Below are 20678 nucleotides of genomic sequence, written 5' to 3' on the forward strand. Positions count from 1 at the left end.
AATAATTTCAAGAAGTTATATTTTGTACAGCACTGATTTACGTTAAAAGGTTTTTAACATATCACAGAACAAGTTATCATAATTAACATGATGAGTATTCCAACCTGGAAGTTAGCTACGATTTACAATTACCTTTATTATGACAATGTAAAAGCTTGTTCATTGAATGTATTACATTTGGTCTACTTCAAATTTATGTTACTATAAACTGAGTCTCTAGTTAAACATTTCCATCCCACTCATGTTGTTTGGTCGAGAACTTCGGAACGAATGGACACATTTGAATGAAGCTCTTACATATTGCAGCAAACTTTTTTTTAAAAAATTATTATTAATTAGTTCTGAAGTTCTTGCTAAAACAACATATGAGTACCAACATTTGCCGCCAACTGTACACGCATACTTCAGGAAAATATTACCTTTCCAATAGAATTAATTTTTATCCGATCAAGTATGTACACTCAAAGATAGAAATCAGTTTCCACGTACATACTAATTATCTGCCACAAATATAATTTTGTCTTTAAAACAATGTAATACTTAGAGGAAAAAAAGTCAAGCAAACATGTAAATCATAACTAAACGAAATTTGTTTTACAGGTGTTAACTTCTGTTATACATATTGTACAGTCAGTGACAAAAGTTCTTTCTGTCTGGTAACATTTACTTTGGGTATAACGGTGGTATGGCTGGAACGTACAGATTTTTTTTTTAATTTACTGTACTCAAATTGTCCTTCCATTCTGAAGTTATGAAACTAATTTCCTCAAACGGAAAGAAGTTTTGTCGCTTACTGTACAAAGGAGTAAAAATACTTTAATAATGCACTACTGGTATCTCCTTTATATGCACTATATAATTAATTACGCCCATCATAAAATAATCAATATAAATACAGGTAAGTTACCAACAGATATTTTCGAACTACGATTTATGATATGTCCAGAAAAAGGAGGTGCTTTACTATTTTGGAAGAACTGTAGGTTAGATTCCTGTTTTGGCAGCTTTACTTAGATTTAGAAAATCCAGAATAGATGACGTACTATGTACCATCTTCCACATTGTTTTCTCACCTTCAGTGGACACACGAAAAAAATAACTCGAATTGACTTGAAGGTAAAAGTAAACTATTTATTGTATTCGGTCAGCATTGTTTCATCTTATACTCATTATGATGGATAGGCATACAATCCATTTAGCAGATCGATTATATTCTTTTGCTACTAAAAAAATCTTTTCTCAAAAACCAACATGATTAAAAAAAAAATGAACTTGTAATAGGTTAACAAGGATACCCCCTCAACAGCAGGTATACTCGTTCTGGTGTCTAAAACACGTATCATATGGCGGTCAGAGTGTCATAGCACCAGGGCCACACAAGCACTTGCAGTCGAAATGAGAGGACGGTGAGAGTTAAATGCAGCTGAAAGGGACATGGTTATTTGGAAGATACCGGCTCAGCCATTTCAATAGTGAGATCTTCCGCAATTACCAGGTTTCACGTGCTAATGTGTAAAGTACTGATGAAATGGAAACGAGAGGAAGTGATAAAACCGCACTCCTAACAAGAGGAGTTATGAAAATTGACAGGTACCGGTGATATTTTAGACGCGCAGTATTTTATCCACAGACATTTACAAATCTAAAAATGTACAATTTAATAGATTGGATATGCGTTTTGATTCGAAGTTGAATTGAATTATCATCACATTATGTAGTATGGCGTTTCCTCAACATATGTCACTCCTGTCGTGACTAATACTTGACTTATGACAGTGAAACAAAATGGTCCATGCACACCTGATATTTAAGAATTGAAAGTCTATTGCAAAGTGATATTTTAAGTTTAAAAGTGACGCTGAAGTTGAACGTCAGTTGAAGCTTAAGTTTGAAACAGAACCTCCCACATGTTTGACAATTCCTCTAATTAGTCACAAAATTGAGGCGCAAAGCTCTGGTCGCGATGTGCACAACCGAAGTCCTGCTTTTTCGGTTATAGTTTTACAAAAGTAACTTCTACTTTTCCTTACCTTCAGGAAAGTACAGAACAAAAAAATTAAAGGACTTGTAGGTATCAATAACAATTTTAGTCCTTGATTTACGTGCGGAACTTTAACTGTACAGCTGTATTGTAGTATGTATTAAACTTGTGATTCATAATTCAGTTCAGCACTAATATTTTCGTTAAAGTGTGCATATGTTTTTGACGTCTCTGTATAATATTACGGGATTTATCGTAGTTATTGTGTGTATTGGGGAACAGTTATATTAAATGGAAGAAATCATTAACTACATATTACACATCTAAAATAAACAAAAGATGATTCTTATCTTATTTAAAAACGCTTTCCATCTTCGAAGCTTAATTTTGGCAATCCTACTGTACCTAAATTTGCCCATTTCAGAGCGTTTACGAACAGAATATAAAAGCGGAAGGCATGCAGTTATGTTCGAAATTGTACAAACACATTCAGAATAAACTAACTGTTCATTTCTTATGAGCGTGCGTATAGTTTATTTTTCTTTTTGTACTCTCTCTAAAACAGGAGAAAGGAAACATATCAAAACTAGTGGATAAAAAAGTAAGATCATTCGTGGCAATAAGAACACCTTTGCTGCTAACTATATATGTGTGAATCATGAGAAAGCAATTAACGTATGAAAATAAATGTAAGAAGCGTAAAAGAATACATGTAAAGAATAAATGTAAGAAGTGTAAAAGCTGTAAGAATAAATGAATTACCTTTCATTCTTATATTTTGGTATGAACTATAAAATAGAGCTCAGCGCAAGAAACCTGTAACTAATTTTGCAATGTTGGGAAAAGAGTGTGTCATAAATCATCACATACCTTGACGTCAAAGGAAGTATTTTCTGTTATTCTCGAGTTGTATATGTTTTCGTTTGTTTCGAAAATGGCTTGTCAATTTCTTGAGTAGCGAAAAGTAATTTGTATTGAGGACTAAGATGGTCCTAGGTCGGCAAATCCGATCGAAAAGTTGTGGTACTGACCACGGAGGATTTTGCTCTAAGTTAATTTGTATGAAGTGTCCTATCGAGAAGGAAGTTAGTGGCTACAACGTAGCGAGAAATACACCGATATGAAACCGACTTAGACTGAGAGTACATTACCGAATCACTTAGTGTAGTTCAAGGATGGCTAGAACTGCAATATTTGTATTTGACAGTTTTATATCTCAATAAGAGGATATTTATTACACTCTATTTACAAAGGTTTAAACGATTTTGTAAGCCAAATGAAGTTACCGTGTTTACTCGCATAATAGTCGCACCTTAACCTTGAAGTAAAAATACTCCCCAAAAAATTCCCCGCATAAAACTCGCAGTATACGCGACTTTTGTCTTGGCGAATAAAACTTTCTTCGAAATTGTTGCAAGAGTCCGAGCAAAAGAACTTGGCATTTATAGACAGCTCTGACACTTCTTGTGCGTATGTATTTCTTTTTCTAGTGTTACATATTTGTAAATCATAAATAATCCCGATTATGTAAATATATAGTTCTTCTGTGCGAATGCCATGAAAACTTTTTTTTTTTGGTCTCCCACGAATCGATAAGTTACGAGTTTAATTTTTAGAAGATTCAATATTTTACCGTACGTAGGCTATATTTTATTTTTTATGTTGACACAATGCTGTATGTATCAAAATTCGAAATTGTCTTGATCGTGGCGACAATTGAATGGTAGTTTCTCTCGCCTAATAGTCGCAGTTGAATTTCCGCATTAGAAAATTGGTACAAAAAGTGCGAATATTACACGGGTGAACACGGTATGTCAGCCAAGAGTTTGCATTCTTATTTCCTTTTCGGTACGGTCTATGTATTCCATATCGAGAAAGGTCGTACTGCCACACAGTGAAATTTGTTATATTTATAAATGGAGGAAACAACCGAGTTTTAACACACCAACTTCTCTAAAGGTGCGAATTCAATAATACACAAAGAATGAAAAAAATCACGACTGGACCGAGACTCAAACTCGAGATTTTCGGCGTACAGTGCCGATGCGTTAACCACTGTGCTACCCGGTCCGATACCTGAACAACCATACATCGACAACACCGACTTCAAGAGTAAGGAAATGTGACAGGTTACGGAGCGGACTGAGTAGCGTAATAATTATACGAATCGGCATGATAACGCCGAAGATCTGGGTTCGAGTCACTGTCCAATAGAGTACTTTTTTTTTCGATTTTTGTGTATTACAGTGATAACTTGATAACAATGACGATGTCTGAGGTGTTGAAACTGCAGGAAGCCTTTAAACACAATGCTTTATTTATATAGATTCACAACAGTTGGTCGCTAATGGATCATTTCTAGCTAATGGCTTCCCATTTGGGTATGTAACGGTATATTTAGCTACAAGTCTAATTCACCTATCAATTACGTCATCCTTGCTGGGCTACAGCTACATGTAGCAAGAGTGCAATTTCTCTAAGAATCATCCACAACCTAGAAATCGATGTAGTTCAACACACTAACCAAAAGAGTAAACTCTCTTTTAGAGAGTGGCCTTATTGTAAAGAATAGGGATTATCTCAATACATTTCGGAAACGTAATATTGCAAAATTTGATGGCAAAATAATTTATATCTGAAGAGCTATAAAAGAAAGAATTTGTCATACGAAAATTGGGTACTAACTCTAAGTTGATAGCCTTGGTAAGTAGTATCGAAGAACATACAGAGTGCGAAAAGAGACAAAGGGTGAATGACGTAACCAGAACTCTACAGTGCTTATCACCATATGTAATGCGGATAATTTAATCGATATCTCTAATGTAGGTGAAAAAAGTCGCTAGTGGGAAAGAAATGGGTGGGCTACATTAAATGTTAGATAGAAATTCTAAAAAACATTTAGGACCCACTGGTGTCTTCTCGTTCCTACAACAATGAACTTTCAGGGCTTCTCAAGCTTGTACAGTTATGATCTCTCGAATAGCACAGCGATTCAAGCATGCAAACCGAACGTAATTAACTACGAATTCTTTTAAATTTAATTCAAGAGGGTGTAAATAATCTATATAACCAGCTTCCATTAAGAATATAGAAAACTATGTTCCTGATAAAATATATATCTATGTGTATCTGTACTTGAAAATAATGTTTTTTCACTGTACTAACGTAAACTGAAATTAAAAGGGATAAAGCCTCTACAGAGATGTTTGAATACAAAATTTTATCAAGGGTGTCCATTTTTTAATCCCATTGCATTTTATTGGGGAAAAGTAATCGTCCTTAGACCTTCTATATTAAATATAAGAAAACAAAATTATAGGAAACAAAGTAATGTGGAATTTATACGTTTTTGTATTTAGGTTCAACATTTTTTAAAAGTTTCTCAATATTAAGTAATCACATCCTACTTTATGAATCAAATAACGTATCCTACATAAAGTAGTGGAGCAAGAACTAAAAATAAATAACACTCAAACAACATTACCATTTTTCCTAGACATAACTAAAAAAGTTTTTAACTTTACACCTGATAATTGTATGCACATGCACGTTACATTGGATTGTTTTCTCAAGGATAAGGACATAAATCTATTCTACCAGATTCAGACTAAAAAAATACTGGTATTTATTACAAGAAAATCACTAGCACCAGCTTATTGTATCTACACAGGCGACAGTACTTTCTTGGCACATTCCACATTTTCCACTGTGAGCTGCTCATTTTTAGTAAAACTCATGTCCCATTCTACTCATTCGCTCCATATACAATGCAAAGAGCAGTTTATTGTTTTCATAATAATAAGGGTTGTCATTGGGACTCAGATCTGGTGAATAGAGTGAGAGAACTTCTTCTGTCATCCACGGATGAGTGTGGTTGTGACCCACAGGACCCGAGTACGGTGGACTGGTTGAATTGGGAATAGACGTTGGCGAGCACTGCTCACTGCTGCTGTAGCCATCGGATCCATTCGCCACGAACGCTGCTTCTAGTGCCCACGAGGGACCAGCTACACAGTTCTGAGATGCATCCACATCATTGGAACCAACGCCCTGCAAGTAAAGGCAAATTACTCCTGTGCTTTGTTGAGAGCTTATTTTAGAAATTGCTGTAAAAGCTTCTAGTTTCTTTGTTCAACAATCACAAAAGGACAATTCAATGGAAGAGCGATAAAAAGGCGAAAAAAGTAAATTGAAAATAAACAAACAAACATTACTACTAGCTCTATATGGTGTCAAAGATCTACTGTATTGTTTACGAGAGAAATTGCTAAAATAAGCATATACCTGGTATTAATAACCCTTAAAAGTTTCTCTGCGTATATATACACACACATGCTTTTATTTTATTTGTATGAATGTGTCTATTCTTTTCACCTGTATAATCCTATATCAGATATGTTTAGTTGATTTTAGTTTAGCGTCCCTTTCAGCAGCGAGGCTATATGAGACGTGGACCTACTTATTAACGTTGAATCCGAACCACATGAGTTTCCGCCGGGAATCGAACCCGGGTCTCCCACGCCAAAGGCTCAGATATGTTGAACTATTTGCCAGGGATTCATGTATCTACTAACATGGTCTATGATCTTATTGTTAAGATTAACTTTTTAATCTCATAATAATCCTTAATATAGTTGAAGAACGTCTTAATCTGTGTAACAGTAATTCCTAATAGTTAACAGTCGCCCTAATAGTTGTCGCTACGTGCGCCGCCTGACGCCAACAGGGTTGATCTTCCAGGATATCCGTGCTCCCGCCAACTGGATCGGATTCACGTCTCAGTTGAGATTCGAATCCCTTCATCCTTTATAACCTCGGTGCTGCATAATGATAATTTACACTATTCTAATAAAAGGATTTTACATTGTCAACAGTTTTGTTCTCAAATTTTGAGCTGATCATACACAAAGTGCAAGACGACATTCCGACAAGTAACAGGTATTGCATGTACGCAGTGATGTAAATTTTCCATAAAATTTTGAAACGGAAAATTTTCCGATTCATAAAAACATACTCCACTTATTCCTACATCGTTGTTCAGCCATAAAATTTATTTGTAATAAATATTGTCCGAAAAAAGTTTCATGATGTGAAAATCTAACGATTCTTCATTTCTGCAAAAATGTTTCACAAACTCAAATATCTTCTTCCCTCAAAATTCACCTTTAATCTCACAAAATCATAGTTCGTCAGTTTAATACGCGTAAGACCAAGTTTTCTCGTAGCTTTAATCATAAAATCACAGTATTTCTTCTTATTTCTGTTTCAAAAATAATCTTCATAAGGAACTAGAACTTTTATGTAGTTATTTCCCGTATATGTGAAGAAATAGTGGCATTTTCTGTTTTTGAAATAACTGATAAATTCACAAAGGTTTCTTTTCGCTTTCTCGTTACATCTTAACCCTTTGACTACCATTTCTTTTTTTATGTGAACATTCTTTTATATGTATGACTTCTTTAATGTGGGATATTCCTGACATATGTATACAGTTTTGGAAACTAAGCACAGTCTCCTGGTCACATCTGACCCGATGGGAGAACAATATGCATTTTTCTAGAATTTTCTATAAACAAATTATTCGCATGGGACACATGTGTCCCATTGGTAGTCAAATGATTAAACAATGGGATGGGATTATTGTACTCTAAAAACTAGATTTATGTTCCCTGCACTTTACGCACACACGCATACACACACACACACACACACACACACTCTCTCTCTCTCAGAGAGAGAGAGAAACAAACACTATGCAAATTTTTACTTCCGAACTTCAAATATTAGAAAATTTTCCGCTTCCCGAAAGCTTTTTGGAAAATTATAATTTGCTGCTGTCTCTCTTTCCTCTACAGGAATCCAATTTTATAACGCAATGTGCAGTTAAATATAGTGGAAAATTTTCTACCCAACATCACTACAGATAATATTCAAAATTGTACGGGTTATGAAAAGTTTTTCCACTAGTTTCTACATCATTATGAACATTTTCCAATCAATGAAAACTCCTTTCACTTGTTTCTATAGAGACATAAAACTTTCCGATTCATAAAAAGTTGTTTTACGTTTTGCTTCAAAACGATGAAAACTTTCCTACTTACAATTTTTCCATACACAACAGAAAATTTTTCGATTCATGAAAAATTGTTTCACTTGTTCCTACATAGTACCGGAAAATTTGTAAGCCATGAAAATTTTCAGATTCTTTAAACGATCTTCCACTTTTCAACATTTCTATACATCAAGCCAATCAATTTTATGGCTAATGAGGAATTGTTACTTGATCACTGATATAAGTTTAGAACGGAAAATTTTCCACCTCAGATTACTACATGTACGTTACCCAGAGCTAACGGACAAAACAATAGGGAGTAGCGATTATTACAGAAAACTTCCGGCGCAGTACAATATATGCTAAGTGCCACTTTTACTTACAAATTATTATAAAACATGCGTTAAATTATATAGTAACAAGCATTTAATAAATAGATGATACGTATTTACTAATGTCGCTCCCGCTAGTCTAGCGGCTAGCGCGTCTTTCGTGCATGGATTATATTATCGGTGGGAGAGCAATAAAAAAAATTAACGTATACGATGGTTCGGATTCTACCTCCAACCACAGGTCCATGTTTCATATAACTTCAGCGCTGAATAAGACAGAAGAAATCTATAGTCTCCGTCTATGACTCCATTCCAGTAGTCTTATCATCGCTTTCAAGCGGCTACAGTTTTCAGTTGGATTTCATTTGCAGTGAGAATTATCACAAGACAGGAGGAGAACAATCCGGGTCGTGGAAGGAGGGAGAATTATCACAAGATACAAGACATTACGAATTGTAGGAGGACAAAAAGTTAAGTAAAAACTTCACTTTTGCCCAGCGGACTGGAAAGGCGCAGCTACTGTAATTTGTAAGTAAAAACTTCACTTTTGCTCAGCGGACTGGAAAGGCGCAGCTACTGTAATTTGTAATACGTATCATTTATGTCTATCGCAACTTCCTAGTATAGACAGTTTTGAAACATCGTTAGGTGTTACACGCAAACAAGTGTGAGCATGGATATGTTCTATCACAGATTTACTGGCTATAGTTCAGTGCAGAAACAACAGATACAGGTTATTGAAAATGCCCGCCACGGGCAGTCACATAAGCCCGTAAATGTGTTGGCCAGGCGTCAATGACAGCATGAACCATTTTCAAAGGAAATGCTGCTACTGTTCTCAAGATCATATTTCAGGGACGCAATATCAGGAAGATACCTTCAGTAGACCTTTGCCTTTAATTTAGATCACAAGGTTGAGATCGGGGTGCCAACCGGCCATTCATCTACCGCAGCGTTTCCCAACCGGTGTGCCGCGAATGGGCCGCTGGTGTGCCGCGAGGAAATCGAAACAAAATTATTAATTCTATTACAATCAAATTGCAGACATTGAGTCTTACGTTATATTCATGAGGGAAAAATGTATATCTGTGTGTCACATTACTATGAACCTCTACTATGAATCTACAATTTTAAGTTTCAAACTGTTAATATTCTGTACATTTTTAATGTTAGAAAAGTATTTGTTATCATTGTTATCACCATTATTTCTTCTTTATTGTTGCAGATTATTTTGTAACTTGAAATTTTAAAATATCATTCAATCCATTCGACAAAGCAAACATGGATACAAGTTACCTACATTTGTGTTTTAAAAGTACAAGAGATTTGTTTCTTTGTTCTTTAATGATGTTCCTTCTTAATGAAAGTTTGGATACAGTTTTCGAAAAACAAAGCGTATTTTTAAAAATCTGAGTGCTATACTTCATTGTAATTGTTTTCTATTTTTAAATTAGAATGAAAAATAACCACAATGATTTACCACGGAGGAAAACAAGTGATGGAGCTTTCTTCTCTGTGAAAAGGATATCAGTAATTACAGAAAAAAATACCACGGTATTTTATATTTACAAATAATAATAATAATAATAATAATAATAATAATAATAATAATAATAATAATAATAATAATAATAATAATATATATGGGTGTGCCGCGAGAATTCAAGTTACATCTGTAGTGTGCCGCATGTTGAAAAAGGTTGGGAAACGCTGATCTACCGTGACAAAATTGGGAATATGTTGTAACCCATGTCTGAATCGACTTTGTTTTATGGGCTGAAACTGAATCCTGTTGGAGGACCCACTGGATATTGGCAAAGTATAGTGCAACAACAGAATACTAGACTGGTAGTTCACAGCACACATTTTCATTCTCAACCCCAGAAATGGAGTTTCATGACTCCATGATATAAGACTCACCATACCATAACCTAGGGGGATGTAGCGCTTGTTGCACTATAGGTGTATAAAAATCTTAGCTGTTTTCTTGGACGATGATTCATACATCCAGCCATTTTGAGTGTTCAAGGACTCCTCAATGATGAAGATCTTTTCGTCTATAAATAAGATGTGTGAATCATCCATGAATCGCTGACGAAGCTATTGTGATCTTCTGACTCTGTTCCACCGTAGGTACGGAGTTAGGGCATCTCCTTTGTAGCGTTTGTAGATCCAAATCTGTAGATCCTCACGCAGTATCCGGGATATGCTCCGCACATGATATTTCATTTCTTTCGCCATGACACTTTGATTGACACGGGATTTAGCTACAGTCAGCTGTGCACATTTCTGATGAAATTTGGAGTCCTTACGTGGACGATCCATGACTGGAAGTCTGCTGGCATCTATCTTTTTATGGTCCGGTAGACAAACACTTGGGTAATCCCAAGTGACTGCGGGAGGTTAAATATTTCACTGGCGGCCTTACCTACCTTATGCAGACCCACAACGGTTATGCTATTTTCGTGAAACGAAGAGTGGTTAAACATTGTGATTTCAAACCGATATACCGTATACTATGTCATGTTTTGCCACCTTCTCTTGGGTACATATGATAGCGTGAAGTTTGTATCAATAGATTTATCTAAACTGGATATATTATTGTGAGTGTTTTAAAATACTGATTTGACTATATCCGATGGAAGAAAATAAGGACAATAATACTAATCTTGCTCTTCTATGTATGGTCTTAGGCTTCAATTATTCATTGATTTCAAATTTAGCATATTTTAATTGCCATACTCCAAGCAACTTTCTCCTTACCTTAAAGACTTGAAAGATGCTAAGAGTATGGCAGCAAAAATGCGATAATCAATAACAAACCAAGATTTAAAATACAAAATACAGAACAAAGTTAATATGTCTGCTCTTCATTACAATTCTACTCTCAACGATTTTACACCAATACAGATTAAATATTTATTACTTTGTCTTGTCTTTATACATTAGCTCTATGAAAATGGTACAAAACTGTTTAAAATTTGAGTTCGTTAATTAGAATTTCCAAAGGCAAAGAAAGGATACAAAATTATATAGGGTGAAACAATTTAACACTACTTTTAAGCTTACTACTAGCGCCAGCTAGTTTTGAATTTCAAGCTCATCCTTGGAATCAACATGCAGGGTAATATTGTTGTTTAAATTTACTTTATATGCCACAATGTACAAAATATCCTTAACGTTTCGCGATTACGACCTGTGGGCTAAAGATGACACGTGACTAGGATTTACAGTATTTAGAGTGTGCAAAATTTGAAGTGGGTACTATGTGGCAAACCACGCATTCACATGGTCTCCCGAGAGAACCTAGGTTCCATCGCAACACACATTGAGTGTCGTACAAACGTCAACGTGAACCTTTTCTGTCAAAACAAGGATTTTTGGCTCTTGTTGCAGAATCTAAAGAGAAAAACAATAAGATATTAGAAACCTTGAGGAAGGGATGTGAAGAATATGGGATGAAAATAAGTGTTACAAAGACAAAGCCATAGTGAGTGGAACGAAGGAGTCGATGTCAAATATACAATAGGGTGCATCGAATTTCCACTTTTTTTGAAATCAACTTACCCTTAGTGATATTTTTTTGCGAAATAGCCTATATATAACGTGTAAAAAATTGCAAGTCGATTGGTCAATATCTTTAGGTGCCACCAACGGCCAAAAGTTTTAAAATTTTGTTAAAAATTAAATGTTATTTTTTAAAATGTAAAATATCTAGCTTTATGAAATATGGTTATCCTATGTGGTTTTGTTTCTGTAAAAGGTCAATTTACGTGAAAAAAAATTTCAGCTTGATGAGTCAAGTCATTCAGGTGCCACATGTGGCTTAAAATATGGACAAATGTGTAGCTACTTTTTCATTTTTTAAAATTAAGTTGCATTGTTTGTGATTCATCTGGATCGTTAATTAGATAAGAAAGATTTTGTTTTACATCTGCAGCTATTTGTTTATTTTCAAACGTTAATGATGGAAATAACCCAGAACTCACCAAGAGGAGGTGGTTGTAGTTCGAGTTCCGCCCACCCGTATATACTAATGTTGCATATGGTAGTGCAAGTCATATTGTTACTCTTTTACCTCAAACTGTTTTTCTTTTCTTTTTTGTATTACATTCTGGTATGTATTTTCTTGATTGTAGTGTTGATAGGACAAATCTATGTTGTGCTTCTTGCCCACATACCGTTGATGCCGCTTCTGTCCCCAACTTCACCATTCTTTCTACCGCGCGAGTGTGAAAGGGTAAGGATGTAATATATTCATTAGCCATTGGAACCGTCTTTACATTTTCTCTTAGCTTCTGCACACTCAAGTGTTTTGTCAGTGGTGGCTCCGTCAGCGTCATGTTGACCAATTAATCATATCAACATAGTTAATTTCATGGATGACGAATTCTCGTACCGGTACGCGATCACCAGACTGAGTCGTTTGTCTTGCTTTTAGGACTCGCCCCCAGCCGAGCTCTCGACGTTAGCATCTTGGTCAGTCAACACTGATAGAAGTAGGTTCTCAGGATGACCGTACCACGCATTTCTACGGACACTGGATCAATTATTTTCCTGTATTTCGCTTCCATGTGGCGAGAAGTCGTGATGAGTTGCCACAAATGACGAGCTTCTTCTGCAGACGATGTATTACGGATCACAGCAAACCAGAGTGGCGCGTAGACCAACATGATGTACTGGACGATGGTTTTAGGTTCATTCGTGGGTTCTTTTGTTCCTACGCACAAACGTAAGACTCTATTTGCTGTAATTACCCATCTAGCTTGATGAATTTTACCAGGCTTCATGTGAGCTAACTCAATGGGCCATTCTCCTGAAGAAACCGCTTGGCAGATATTCAGCATATATTTTTGATCCGTGTTTAATGAATCCTCAGTGAAGTTAAGATCCCAGTCTACTGGAACGGGCTGAAAAATCTGGAGTGACAACTCTTCGCAGATTGGAAGTGCTGATCCTATCGGTCCTTTAAATGTATTTGATCCAGTAGATTTGCCGTCTATAAATTCAATCAAATGTCGAAATGGGAGCTCATTCGTGCGTATGATGATTAATTGGTGATATGATTAATTGGTCAACATGACGCTGACGGAGCCACCACTGACAAAACACTTGAGCGTGCAGAAACTAAGAGAAAATGTAAAGACGGCTCCAATGGCTAATGAATATATTACATCCTTACCCTTTCACACTCGCGCGGTAGAAAGAATGGTGAAGTTGGGGACAGAAGCGGCATCAACGGTATGTGGGCAAGAAGCACAACATAGATTTGTCCTATCAACACTACAATCAAGAAAATACATACCAGAATGTAATACAAAAAAGAAAAGAAAAACAGTTTGAGGTAAAAGAGTAACAATATGACTTGCACTACCATATGCAACATTAGTATATACGATTGGGCGGAACTCGAACTACAACCACCTCCTCTTGGTGAGTTCTGGGTTATTTCCATCATTAACGTTTGGAAATAAGCAAATAGCTGCAGATGTAAAACAAAATCTTTCTTATCTAATTAACGATCCAGATGAATCACAAACAATGCAACTTAATTTAAAAAATGAAAAAGTAGGGACACATTCGTCCATATTTTAAGCCACATGTGGCACCTGAATGACTTGACTCATCAAGCTGAATTTTTTTTTTTTTCACGTAAAATATTGACCTTTTACAGAAACAAAACCACATAGGATAACCATATTTCATAAAACTAGATATTTTACATTTTAAAAAATAACATTTAATTTTTAACAAAATTTTAAAACTTTTGGCCGTTGGTGGCACCTAAAGATATTGACCAATCGACTTGCAATTTTTTACACGTTATATGGAGGCCATTTCGCAAAAAAATATCACTAAGGGTAAGCTGATTTCAAAAAAAGTGGAAATTCGATGCACCCTAATATACAAGTGGGAGGGAAGAAAAAACACGTGACTAGTTTTCGATACCTGAGTAGTATTATTAGTAATGATATGAAATGTGAACATCAAATAAAAGCAAAGATTGGAATGGTAAAAGAAGCCTTTAGGAGGAAGGAAATTATATTTTTGTGGAACTTGAATAAAGAGTTGAGAAAAAGACCCATAAAATGCTTTGTGTGGAGTACTGTGTTAGTATTGTGGAGTATGGGTCAGAAATATTAACACTACGCATAAGCGATGAAAAAGGACTGAAAACTTTCGAAATGTGGGTGTGGAGAAAAATGGACAGAATTTTGGGTCAAACGGAAAACGATTAAGAGGGTGTTAGAAATGTGGGGAAGAAATGAAAAATCTTAGATATTACTGAGAAGAGGAAGAGAAAATAATTAGGACATTGGCTGAGAAGGACCTGTGCCATGAAGAACGTGCTAGAGGGCATGGTGGCAGGAAAGAGAGGGAGGGGCGAAGGAAGCTACAGTTAATGAACGATATCAAAACAGAAATATCGTACGTGAAGACGAAGAGATTAGCGGAAGACCGTGGAGCATGGAAGCTTCTCAGTTGCAGCAAGTGACCTGCCAACAGTGGCACAATACCTATGATGATGATAATTTTACATAGAACAACCAAATATTCAACAACTTCATCACTGCTGGGCGGCAATCACTAGAATTAATCGATAGATCAATGCCAGGCAATTATAAAGTCTACTTGATAGCGGAATCTCAAGTGGAAAAGAAATACAGAGATCACTGCTCTAAACTTCAATTACCTGCTTTGGCTGTTGAAGCTTTGCGTGTCCTAAATTACTATAGCATCCTGAATTTATATGAAGATTGTTAATTCTTTTAAATAATGGCATAAAATCACAACTCTCTTCTTCACAGCTACTGCGTAACCGCTTCCTGCAAAAATGAAATACAATGTGTATAAACAAACTTAAGTTGATTACATTTTTGAAATCGTATGCACAGTACATATTTTGTAACACACACACACACAAAATCTGAATATAGTACGTAAGTATTACCTGAAATTATATTTATAATATAAAAGTCTAGATAATCATTACATTCTTCTGTGAAACTCAACAGCTCGAAATACGTGGAATTTGACCCTATAGTTGCTCATCTTTTCAGAATGTACATTTACAGTGGTAAAGTGAAACTTTCATTTGACAGAGCAGAAACAATCTAGAACATATCGCAATAAGGAAATGTGGGAGTGCTATAGTACAACGTAATGTACTACTCATTTGATGTGTATGATTTGATTTTTATGTGTATCTAACTGATAAATATGTAATAAAGATTTTTTTTTTGCTAATCTTTTTAATGTTGTTTTGTTGACACAATTAATAATAATAATGTTCCAATCCTTACCAATATTTTTCTTACCAATGTTCAGATTTGGATACTCTGTTCGTATGAAATGTGCTTCAAATACATTTCTTTATATATTGAGAAAAGTAGTTATACACAGGAAAGGCTAGTCCCTTCAACTAAACATTGGTCAAAAGCACGAACCCACACTAACCATGCTAGGACAGGACAGCCCGCGTGTCCGTTGGGAGCAGGCGCGTCAGCGACAGTGAGTATATGCACAAAAAAAAAAAAAAATGTGCAAAAACACTTCATATGGTATAAAAACACATGTCTTGCCTTCTTTGAGCACTTTGTACTCTGCCTGCACATAGCAGATCAAATATCGTGTTTTCTTTAGGAAAATTATGCATTAAAGAGCACACTTTGTATTTCACATTTCTACCTTATTCTACATGTGAGATGTACGATCCAGATTCCAACAAATGATTATTCATACAATCCTATTGTGAAATCAAGTAATGTAATTCTTCCGTAGATTTTACAAATTTATATACCATAAAATGGTATAGCACCCTTGACCATTTTGGCTATTTAGTACCGCCCTCAATATTGCACATATGAGATCTCCAGTGTTACTTATTCTATAAAATAAAGCTGAGCGAGTGATAGCGTGCGAAGGTCAGAAGCTTCGCAGAGCTCGTTGTTTTCCACCTTTATCACAATTCAGGACCTTTCTAACACCAACTAATATTTAAAAATAATCTTCACAAGTGTAGTTACCTACTGATCAGGCATTTCTCAAAAACTGTGAGGAACTTTACAAGACACGCTCCAGCTGCGCATTGATAAGTAGGGCCCTTTTAAAAAGTATAGTAGAGTAGGGTAGGGGTTAGGAACGGGTTAGCTTAAGGTTAAGTAAGTTTTGATCCATTTTCATAAAATTATTAGTGTGTAATTACTTGCTTTTGTGTGAATACACCAGCTGGAGCACGCATTGCAAAGTTTACCCCTAATAAGTAAATAAGGAAGGCAAGGTTTTAGAACACAGGTCCCCCTTTCCATTTAGCTGAATAAAGACCGAAACAACGTGCCCTGCGGGGCTCTAACTCGCCAACGCTCGCTCAGCAATATTATTTGAATTAAATATTAAACTTTGGTACAGAAAGGAACCAACCTACGTACTAACGGATATAGTATACATGAAGCTGCAGCAGTTCCCGAAGGAGCAGGACGCTCATACTTTTAGGGATTATTCATTGAGTATGTACGAACTTACAAAGGGGGTAACAAAGCAACTTTTATTTAATTATCGACTGATACGAAAATAAAAAAAGAACGTACCTGTACTTTATATCTGCATGTGAAGTGCCCTTGTACTTTATCTATGACTGTGTGTTTGTGTGGAAGGGGGGTGAAGAATTTAACGCATATCGCATGCACATGGATACTTCTTACTATTGCACTACGTAGAAAATTTATGGTATTTCATGTAGAAGTGGTACAATAACAGAAGAAACGCAGATCAGGGGATTCTCATGTAGGCATATACTATTACCGTACTAACTTATATCGGGGGACCTGTGATCTAGAACCTCCCCAATAAGGGGTAAATGGACATGTATAACTGGAGTAAATAAGTTCTGTATAACTTTCATCCAGGCCAGAAAAATAAGCTTTAAAATACAGGACAATCTTGTATATACACAAGACGTTTGGCAACTATACTAAGATGCATAACTAGTAACATTAATTATCAATTACCATGTGCTAAGATGAAACTACATTACCTGGAGATGGGAAACGTAAGTAACCTATTAATTATCTATCAAACATACAATTACATTACGTTATTCGTATTAAATTCATTCTCAATACACGTCATACCTGGTGCCTGGAACTGATTGTGTCATGCTGGTCAAAATTTTTAAATCCATTTTTTGCACCACAAGCTTGGCATTGGCTAATAAACAATACACATTTCCTGACACAAGTAACAAGACATTTTCTTTAAATAACGTGACTGTTGGAATTCTTCGAAAGTTGCCAATCAAACCGTATCCAACTCTAGACCTACATATTCCTGCCCACTCGGCCCAGCCCAGCAAACTTGTTTTGGCTGGCCAGCTGGTTCAACTCAACAAGGCTCAATAAATAAAACCGAGCCGTACCGTCGATAACCAACTTGACCTAAGTCACCAAAGAACTTGGTGTTTCATGATACAATATTATTCCTGAAATATTTATTTTTAAAATATGGGCATTCTTATAAATTTTGAAGTACATGTCCGAAACGCGAAACAGAAGAGCCTATAGGCGGATTTTTTGGCCCAGGTTCCCCAAAAGTTTGTATGGGGGTCTGAGGGGATATTGTTCAAAGAAGACTGCACAATTGAAGTTTAGCTACCGTACCATAGTAATGTTTTTAAGAATTCTAACTGTGAAAAAGAACTTAGCACGAATCAGTCTTGCAACAATGCTTTGTGTTACCCGGCGCAAATGAAAATTGCAGGACCCCAAATCAGGGGCGCATCAAGGACGGACTTTTGGGGAGTGGTGTGTTGTAATACTGCTACTTAGAGCTACTTTTAAGCAGGGGCGGATCCAGGATGGACTTCTTAGAGAGGCGGTCGGTAGTAATACTGCTACTTAGAGCTACTTTTAAAAACTTCAAACATTTTTTTATGGATGGGTTTATTTATATATAAAAGGAGAAAGTTTCCTCTTCTGGGGGGCGATCGCTCCCTGGGTCCGCCACTGCCTCAAATTTATATCTATATTGACCTTTTGAAGGAGCCCTTCCAGCCACGCTTTCGAAGCACGTGCCCAGTTTGTTTCCCTTAAATGCGAACATGGCATGAATATACAAGGTTCGACAAAAAATCTAAAACGTTTGGAAAGGACGACCCGCGCGGGAGAGTAATGCTCCAGGAAGTGTTTTTTTCGCGCGCTACTCTAGCCAGCTGTTTTACGCGCTATCCTAGCCAGTTGTTTTAAGTTGGTTACAAAATTTATATCATGGAGTACAAGGGGAACAAAACCAGCCCTGCGGGGCTTCTAACCCGTTCCTACTACTACTACTACTACTTATCTGCACAAAAATAAGTAAATCACGTTTTGAGTATTATTTTCATATTATTTTAATTTAAAAAGTGTTATAAAAATGTAAAAAACTCTTCTCGGGCCGGGTTTGAACTCACGCCAAAACAATTTTCGTTACTAGCGTATAGCGCTAGCCCACTCGGCCACGAAGACCGACAACAACAATCGCTTGGTTTCTGCTATTTGGATGCAATGTGGCAAGAAATGGATAACGTTAACCAATCAAAACTGCATTCTTCGTTCCTACTTCCGGGAGCATCACTCTCCTGAGCTAGTCCTTGGAAAAGTGTGAAAATCATACCTAGTATGATGTGGGGCCTCCTTTTGCGTCCAAAACAGCTTGGATCCGACGTGGAATGGACGTATACAGCTCCTGAATCGTGGTGTGTGGAATTTTGTACCAATGTTCCTCCAAAACATGCTCCAGTTCCGTAAGGGATGCTGCTGGAGGGTAATGAGACCGAACACGCCTTTCTAGCTCAGACCAAATTGGCTCAATGATGTTCAGATCTGGTGATTGTGGGACCCAGGGGAGGTGTGATAGCTCCTGCTCATGCTCTTCCAACCATAATTTCACCGTTTTTGCAGCGTGACAGGGTGCCAAATCATCTTGGTAGATTCCATCGCTATCAGGGCCATGGGTAGAACCTGGCCTCCCAAAATGGCCTCATACGCCTTAACATTCATCATTCCATGCAGAGCTATGATGGGACTTGCAGAGAACCACGATATCACTGTCCATACTGTAACAGAACCACTCCCATGCTTTACAGTTGGGAGCAGACAGTCTGTATTATAGGCCTGCGACGGTGTTCTCCATACGTAAACACGACCAGTTGTTGGAAACAAGGTGAAGGTCGATTCATCGGACCACACTACGTGTTTCCACTGCTCTTGAGTCCACACCTTGTTGTTCTTGCACCACTGGATGCCCCTCTTCGCATTTACTGCTGCGACCAGGGATTTGGCGATAGCGGCCCTGCCATGAATTTTCATTTTATGAAGTTCCCATCACACTATTTTCGATGAAACCGGATTCTGTAGGCCGGAATTGAGATCAGACGTAATTTTCATTGCAGTGGTCTTCTTTTTAGCTACTACAATCCGTTTTAATGCCCTCCGGTCCCTATCTGACAGGATTGTCTTTCGACCACTGTTGTGCTTTACAGACGTCGTTTGCTCATGAATTGTGTATGCCCTCGTGACATTGGACACAGTGACTTTCGATACTCTCACAATGTTCGTTAATGTTGCCACTGAAGCTCCAACCAGACGGGCACAAACGATCATGTCTCTTTGGAAGTCTGTCAGGTCGCCCATTTTACCGCACCACTTTTACACCACGACACTCACAGGTAAACTGGTTACTGCTGACGGAAGATTAAGTTCCACATGACTCATTGTAAACAAAAAACGATCGGCAACCGTAACACGTGTTGTACAGTTTAGGGCCAAACTTACGTGTCCTGAATGAAGTGATTTTAGATTTTTTGTCTTCCCCTGTATATAAAATAAAATTTCATAGCAAAGAATCCAATTCCCTGATTCTATTTCGAAGCAGTTTGTATGAACGAACTACAAAATTTACGATTTAGTTTGCACTATTAGATACTACAAACTTATTTTTAACCAATTCACTTGGTTAATTAAAACCATTAGAAACGATGGGCCTTATGCAGAGTTGTTCTGACGCGTGATTAGTGTCATACTAAAGAGTTCAGCTAACATAAGCTCCCCGGACAAAAAATTAGTCACCACCGTGCGAGAGCAAGGCTGTGTCGGCAAACAGGTACAGATGGCGTATTGGTCAAATCACATGGCCAGACATGGATACACTGCCTCGAGGCGATCAGAGGGCATTACTGTGGAGTGACACAGAACCGATCGAAGCAGTGTGTGTGCGGCAAGATGGGGAAGAGCCCGGACGTGACGAAGTGGCAAAAAGGGGCAATCGTGTTTGGCCGTGC

At 36.9% G+C, this 20678-nt stretch overlaps 1 protein-coding gene across 1 annotated transcript; it reads right to left on the minus strand.

Annotated features, from left to right (window-relative positions):
* On the minus strand, positions 1–17755 carry LOC145664997 (uncharacterized). The gene is made up of 3 exons (XM_081732181.1): positions 17497–17755; positions 15060–15192; positions 1–6031 (listed from the first exon to the last, which is right to left on the minus strand). The coding sequence occupies exons 1-3, from the start codon at positions 17544–17546 to the stop codon at positions 5705–5707; spliced, it is 510 nt and encodes a 169-aa protein (XP_081588307.1). The 5' UTR covers positions 17547–17755; the 3' UTR covers positions 1–5704.
* Between the last annotated feature and the right edge of the window lie 2923 nt (positions 17756–20678).

The sequence above is a fragment of the Thermobia domestica genome, chromosome 11 (genome assembly GCF_964235325.1).
Source record: "Thermobia domestica chromosome 11, izTheDome1.hap1.1, whole genome shotgun sequence".
Lineage (NCBI taxonomy): Eukaryota > Metazoa > Arthropoda > Insecta > Zygentoma > Lepismatidae > Thermobia > Thermobia domestica.

Bases quoted from the DNA above. Each gene is read 5' to 3' on its own strand.
- LOC145664997 (XM_081732181.1), bottom strand. From the start codon at position 17,546: ATGGATTTAAAAATTTTGACCAGCATGACACAATCAGTTCCAGGCACC. The intron at 15,193-17,496 runs GTATGACGTGTA...TCATTTTTGCAG, and splicing joins CAATCAGTTCCAGGCACCAG to GAAGCGGTTACGCAGTAGCT. The intron at 6,032-15,059 runs GTAATTGAAGTT...CTTTACTTGCAG, and splicing joins AGCTTCAACAGCCAAAGCAG to GGCGTTGGTTCCAATGATGT.